Source organism: Lactuca sativa, chromosome 9, assembly GCF_002870075.4.
Source record: "Lactuca sativa cultivar Salinas chromosome 9, Lsat_Salinas_v11, whole genome shotgun sequence".
NCBI classification, from domain to species: Eukaryota; Viridiplantae; Streptophyta; class Magnoliopsida; order Asterales; family Asteraceae; genus Lactuca; species Lactuca sativa.
Genome location: NC_056631.2, coordinates 9,061,586 through 9,069,194, shown reverse-complemented (window position 1 = coordinate 9,069,194; position 7,609 = coordinate 9,061,586). Strand labels below are relative to the sequence as shown.

At 35.4% G+C, this 7,609-nt stretch overlaps 1 protein-coding gene across 1 annotated transcript; it reads right to left on the bottom strand.

Annotated features, from left to right (window-relative positions):
* Positions 1-270: 270 nt before the first annotated feature.
* Positions 271-933, bottom strand: LOC111921659 (uncharacterized). The gene has a single exon (XM_023917239.2). It carries the CDS (start codon positions 931-933, stop codon positions 271-273), a length of 663 nt encoding a protein of 220 aa, XP_023773007.2.
* Between the last annotated feature and the right edge of the window lie 6,676 nt (positions 934-7,609).

Genomic DNA, 7,609 nt, shown 5'->3' with positions numbered 1-7,609 from the left:
GTCGTTCATGTTATGTTGGTACAAATGTTCCGCGACATCTTCTCGAAGATTGAAACACGTTTCACTGTTATGAATTTCAACAATTCGCTCTAAAAAAACATTCGTTCCGGGTACAAAGTCCTCGATTGGAACGACAACGTCGTTCGGATCATACGTGCAAATCGCTCGACCTTCATCTCCAATAATCATATTATGCATTATAATACATGCTAGGACCATTCGTTTAATTCTTTCTTTATCCCAGAGTCGTGTAGCATATTTCACTACATGTCATGTTTGCTTAAGGACTCCAAATGCCCTCTCGATATCCTTTCTCGCCAATTCCTGTTTTTTTGTAAAAAATTTTGCTTTTTCACTTTGAGGAACCGAGTATGCCTTCATCAATGTGGAATAATTCGGGTATATCCCATCACCAAGGTAGTAACCGTATTTGTATGTGTGCCCGTTTACCGTGAACGTCATATCAGGTGCTTTGCTGGTCCAAATATTATTGAAAAGTGGAGACTGACCAAGAACATTAAGGTCGTTGTTAGACCCCGCTACTCCAAAAAAGGCATGCCATATCCACAAATCTTGAGATGCAACAACTTCTAGGATGATAGTTGGTTCACCTATATCTCCTCGAGTGAACTGACCATGCCATGCAGTTTGATATTTTTCCCAAGCCACATGCGTACAATCTAGACTGCCAAGCATACCAGGAAATCCATGCCTCTCTTCATGAGCCGAATATAATCTCTCAATATCACGTTGAGTAGGTTTACGCAAATATTCTTCGTGAAAAACCTCATAAACACATGCAGAAAACCAATCTACACATTCGATTGCGGTCCACTCGGATACTTTCAAGTATTCATCAGATGCATCAAATGCTATACCGTATCCCAAATACCTAAGAGCAGCCGCACATTTTTGTATACTATTAAAACCCATTCTTCTTCTAGCGTCGGGTTTTTGTTTGAAAAAATCATAACGAGATTCTAAAGCATTACTAATACATAAAAATATAGCCTTATTCAGACGGAAACGACGTTCGAACGAGTTATCACTATAAAGATAATTATTGGCAAAGTAATCACGTACCAATAAGTCGTGTGCGGCTTGGCGATCACGATTGACGACCGCCCTTGTACGCGCTGCATTCGAACTTTCTTCGGCGTGAACGTGTTGCACAACATTGAAGAATGTCTCGACGAATTCTACGTCGTCATCCGAGTCAAAACTTTTTAAAAATTCCATGTGTATGTATTTTGTTGTTTAGAGAATAGAATGGGGTGTAATAGAATGTGTATGTATGTGTATGTGTTTTGGTAATAGAAGTTTATTTATAATTGAGTTTGAAGAAAAAAAAAAAAGAAACGGCCAAAATAGCCGTTCAACGGCCAAAAACCAAACAACCAATCAAATGTCTCGTTTGAATCCGTGGTCCCGAGCACGAGTCACCACGAAAACGAACCACCACGAAACAACGGGGTGGTGTGCATGTCTGTTGTTCGTGGCCAGCTCGACCACGAACCCACTCGTTATATGTATACCGTTTTGGCCTTATACAAATATTAGTAATATATATAAATAAAGTTTTCTACAAAAGATATTCATATGTTTGAAGAGGTTATTGATATAATGCAAAATTTCGTATATACCTTTATTAAACGTCAAAATATCATATTTGTCCGGTTTAACATCTAAATATCATATTTCTCTTTCCTAGTATTTTATTATATCATATTTACACAAATCTATTTTTTTGGTCGTTTTTATTAATTTATAATTCTGTTTTATAATCTTAAATCATTATAATTGAAAAAACATACTAAACGGAAAATAATGTCCTTACTTCTAAGGGGGTGTTTGGCTTATCTTTTTAGATGGCAAAAGGACTTTTGGGAAAAGTCACAAAAAGCTAGGAATTCTTGACTTTTCCAAAAAATGAGTTTTGTTTATATCAAAATCTCAAAAGTTGCTTTTAAAATATTTTTAACAAACATCTTTTTCCTCTTATTTTTTTCTAAAAGTTCTTTTTGCCTCTAAAAAGACAAGCCAAACACCATCTAAATGCTAGATATCACAATCACACGATTAGGATTTACAATTGTAGCTTCTCTCTTCCTTACGATCGCATCAAAGTTCCTTCTTCCCCTGTTATCCCACCTAGCTTCTAGCAATCACACCCATCACCCTTCAAGTAAGGTAATTGACTTCGACCCTACGATATTTAGCGAAGGAGAAATTGTTGAATCCTTTGTTTTTTTTTGTTTTTTTGTTTTGTTTTGTTTTTTTTTTTTTTTTTTTTTTTTAATTTTTTTTATTTTGCCTCTTCAAATGTGTTGATACTTTTAGATAGTGATGAAGTGATGACTACAAGTATTTTATTTTTTCTATGATGGATGTCTGATTCTAATTGATGTTTATGTCTTTGTTATTCAATTCTCACTTACTTTTGTTGTTGAAGTTATGTTTCTTCTTTATTCTACTTTGTTTAATATGGATTTGAAGAAATGACTAGATTGAAGCCATCTATTTCTTATGATGATATATGGGGTTGAAGGATTCCAATTTTCACAAAAACTCGGATGTAACTTACAGTAACAGATATCAGCAAGCATAACTTTGTATTATAATCAATCAATGGCGATATGTGGGATGGATAATTCATGGGTTAGGAGCCTCATGGAACCTGATTTCTTAAATGGGAACCACACTAATCTATTTCCCTCAGGACCCATTTACATAAAGTCGAACCGGACTCCATTTGTTGCATATGAACCGATTTGCTAATCGGGTTTTATTTGTCTTTCACATTATAACATATGACTCGGCTAAATATGACCGGGTCTTTATAATACATTTTGTCGTAGTGATTACTCAATATATCAAATAAAACCTTCCATTAACGAGCATCCAATTAATATGTCAATACAATTACATGATGACAATCATAGAAAGATAAAGGTGATACATAACAAGCGGTTTAATTGTGTGTATTATGTCTCATGGTTGTGATCAAAATCTAGTATTTGAAGTGTAAAGGGAAATAAGTTTAATGTGTTTTCGGCCAAGTCAGTCCATGAGATATATTATTATTTTAATTAAGACCTTATATTTGATTGGAAAAAAAATGAAGAGTCAAACACAAAGATGAGTAAAACATGTATGCAATACAGAAGAAACGAGAGATTCAATTTGTCGAATTGAATGGCAACCTTCTTATTTAATTCGAAAATGCCAACTCTTACTACCCACGATTAATGCTCCAATTATTCACACACTATGTATTTGTAGGAAATCGTGTGTGCCAAACTCCAAGAAGAAACTAGATTGTATGGCAGTAGCAGACTACAAGCAGAAATATTGTGACTATACATGTGTGCATGGGGTGGGTTGGGGCAATGGTTGGGGATCAGGAACTACGATTCGTGGGAAGAAGGAACTGCGATAAGATACTAAGAGCGAAGCTACGATTATAAATCCTAACATGATTGTGATATTTGGCATTTAGAAGTAAGGGAATTATTGTCCATTGAGTGTGTTTTTTTCAATTATAATGATTTAAGATTATAAAAAGGAATTATAAATTATTAAAAATCACATAAAAAATAGATTTGGCTAAATATGTTATTCTAAAATGCTAAGAACGGCAAATATGATATTTAAATGTTAGGCTGGGCAATTATGATATTTTAACGTTTAAATAAGAAGAGATCAGAAAATAAATTTTGCTATATCAATGATTATTACAATTGATTTTTTTATTAATAGTGTTTGAGATGTAATCCATGCATGGATCATGAAAGCCTAAAATGTGATGAATTAGTGATTACCAGTGGGTTAGAAGGTGGTTTGGGCTCAATGGCTGGGTTGTGCATGGTAAACCATAAATTGAATTAGGGTTGCATGACGCAAGGATTTAAGGCTTTTTAAGTGCTCAAAACCGTTACTTTTTTCATCATAAAGCCTCCTAGCCGGTTTTGATACTATTTGGTGGATTATGATTACACTTTAATGCTTCTCATGGCTCCTCAATGGAGCATGGACGGTTGGGTTTTTTTTTTTCCATTCATAAGTGTTTTAGATGTTTTTTTGTGTTGTTTCATGAGTTTCCTTAATTTTCATTTACTAGTTTTAATGAGTAGTTGGTTGGTTGGCTTGTAACCACCAACTTTGTAATAAAGGCTTTATATAAGCCAAGTTTATGCAAGGAAAAAAGAGATAGACGAAATTTTAATCAAAAGAACCTTTTTTCACCTTGAATTATTTTTATAGTTCACTATTTGTCAAAGTTGAGACGTGTTCTTGACTTGATACGAATTCAATCCAATAGCTCTTGGATTGTTTTCACTGGTATACAACTTAATTGGTCTTGAGTTGTTACTAATCTATCCATTTCTTCCCATAAACGTATCATTGTTATTCGATCTTAATTTACCTAAACACTACCCTACTCACTAAATCAAGCCTATACACGCATCATAAGTGATATCAAAGCCCAGTTCCGATTGGGTGTTGTTGAGTTCTTGTTAAAAAAAATCCAGCTAAGTTTGTTTGATTTCAATTCCTGTTCAAAAATTGTTTTCCAAACATGTTGAGTAACTTATATGATGAAGAAGAAATAGAGGAAGAGAAATTGAAGAAGATGAGGAAGAAGATTTCAGTCCCATCTACAACACTGATGGGGAAGGGGAATTTTGTGAAAGAATAAATTTCTTGGTTGAAGAGAAATTTATTGAAGAAATTGAAGAAGAAATTAATTTTGTGATCGGAGATGAAATTGTTGAAGCAATTGTGGAAGAAATCAATTTTGTTGACATGGACAAAATTGTTGAAGAAATGGTGATTTTTGTTGAACAACAAAAATCATTCCAAGAGCTCATAACCTCGAGAACAAATGAATATAAGTGCCACAAAAATTCAGCTTCTCATATCTTTTAAGAACATAATTCCTTTTCTAAAGATCTTAAAGATATCCAAATTAGATGCTTCATTGATCAAGAAGGTTTATTAGTTTTTCATCTTCATGTTCATTTTAAAGCGAGGAAAATTGTGACATCCCCATTTTCACGACCAGAAAAGACCGATTTTGTTTATGCTTGTTTAAAAATCAGAGTAACATTTCAAAGAAAAGTATTGCGGAATTTGTTCCCAACAGAAAATATGATAAAGATTTATCAAAGCCTTTCCAAATAAATGTATTTCATTAAAAACCTCGGGATGTCATGTTCGATACAGATCAAAAGCATAAACAGTACAATATAAGCATTACAACATTTATTCATATCTACATGCCTATAATCCGTAATCCCTCATCCAAACATCACATCTATATTCGAGTGTCACTACCTGTAATATAAGAAATTAAGTGGGTCAGGCTTGGGAGCCTGGTGAGCACATAGGGTTTTCAACCCACAATAAATAGTTATTTAATTTCATCAACCAACAATAACTCGATTACCCGTTCCCGTTATCCTCACTTTACGTCCCTAAACACCTATAATAAGGGACCTAGCCTAAGGATCATCATCGAGATGGACACTACTGCTAAGGGGGATCCTCAGCAATAAATGTCCTAAAGGCAACCATGAGGGGGATAGAGTACACCGGTGAACACATCGTTCACAAACACCTACAGGTTGTGAGCCTGCTAGCGTTCCACCGGACTGTCTAGAAGATTCTGTGGTCGTCATCTATACTCCGCTAGATGACTAGATCAACATCGACATCGAGGCATCTCATCATTTTATTTCATCACACACCAACTATTACATCTACCCATGTTATACCCAACACATTTTGTAGATATAAAATACATATACAGTTTAAATCATTCAAAACATGTATAAAAACGTTCATCCATCATAGACAACAAGTATTCTGATAATATGCACACATATCACATAATTTATATAAAATACTTCATATCTATGTGTAAGATGAAAGTAACTATGCACTCACTTGTTATAGTGACGACTCGAAATTCGAGCAGCGCTTCGCTTCTTAACAATAGGATTTCCTTCGACGAAACATAGTATTATTACCACTAGATTTTAGTCTAATATTTATTGAGACTAATTATTAGTCTAGATTCGTCATTAACTCAGAGTCTACTTCATGATCTATCAAGTAAGGATCAGCCAGACAGGATAGTTGGGAGGTATGACCATTTCGGCATATAGCTTTTCTGAAATCCAACAACCAAACCCAACGTGACCATTCCAGACACCTCTCCCATAAGTAGTTCAATTAGTATAACGAATTTGACTCACTGATAAATCTTATTTATAGGTTCATAATAACGATATTATATTTACATATAAGTTATATTTAAAGTATGGTAGGCGTATCTCACTTACAACGAGTTTTGCTAAAAAAACCGGGCTCCGCTAGAGCAGAACTTCTGAGCCGTAAAACTCTTTTTCTCGGAGCCTTCAGGAGCTCTGGGGCTTCCTTCTAGTGCTAGGGGTACCCTAGGCTTTGGGGGGAGGGGGTTGGGGTAGGCTAGAGAGAAAGTAGAGAGAGAAGGAATAAGAGAAATATGTGTGAAATCTGGCAGCCCTCGCATGCCTTTTATAAGCTGAGCCTCACATGTATGTTGGGTGTAATCCTCAGACATGGGGCATTTGTACCGAGACGTTTCACTTCGCTGGTGGTGCATCGTGGCCAATCTTTGGACCTAGCAAAACGAGTACGCGCAATGCTCCCTCCTCGTATGCATGGCGTACTTCGGACGCTGGGCGTTCCTTCTCTATGTGGGGCGTAGGCGAGGCCAGGTGTCACTATCCGAAGGCAAGGCCGTAGGCAACAAGCAACGACTGAGATTGTGCCACGTCATCGATTCTCGCAACAGCCCACCTCCAACTTCTAAAATCCGTAACTTTCGCGTACGAGCTCCGTTTTCGACGTTCTTTATATCCATGCGTAGGTGGGACCGTACTCTACAAGTTTCGTTTAGACTCCGTTGACTAATTTTGACTTTATTTTTAAAGTTATATTTTTAATAGGCCGAGTCAGGAAAAGTCCGTCAAAATTCATAATTTTGACTAATTTTGACTTTATTTTTAAAGCTACTATTAATGAGACCTTCGATTCTCGTTTAAGTTGTGTCGACTAAAAACCGTCTGATCTAATATTCAAACTTTGGGTTGTGTACTGCTAATCTGAAACTTAGAAAAATCATAACTTTCTCATACGAAGTCAGATTTTGGCGTTCTTTTTATGCATGCTCTCGGTTTAACGTATGTTACGGCTTTTGTTTAGATCATTAAGGCTAAAAAGCACTCTATCGTAATTTCACTATTTACGTCACGTAGTGTCGTGCCGATTTTGTCGCGAAACTTCGACATGTCATAAATTATTCGTTATAACTCGGATTTCGGCGTTCTTTATATGCCTGGAATCCTTGTCACGGCCACTACCACTTTATGTATAGATATCGGGTTTATCTAACACTTAAATTTTGACGCTTATTTTTATCCTTATTTATTATATCATTATAAACAAGTATTTAAGCACATAAAATCATATACTCCCTCCGTCCCAAATTGATAGTCCACTTTTGACTTTTGAAGTCTTTTTTCTTCAACTTTGACCTTAAATATTTTTATTTGTGTTATAT

Coding starts and splice junctions, on each gene's coding strand:
- LOC111921659 (XM_023917239.2), bottom strand. CDS start 933: ATGGGTTTTAATAGTATACAAAAATGTGCGGCTGCTCTTAGGTATTTG.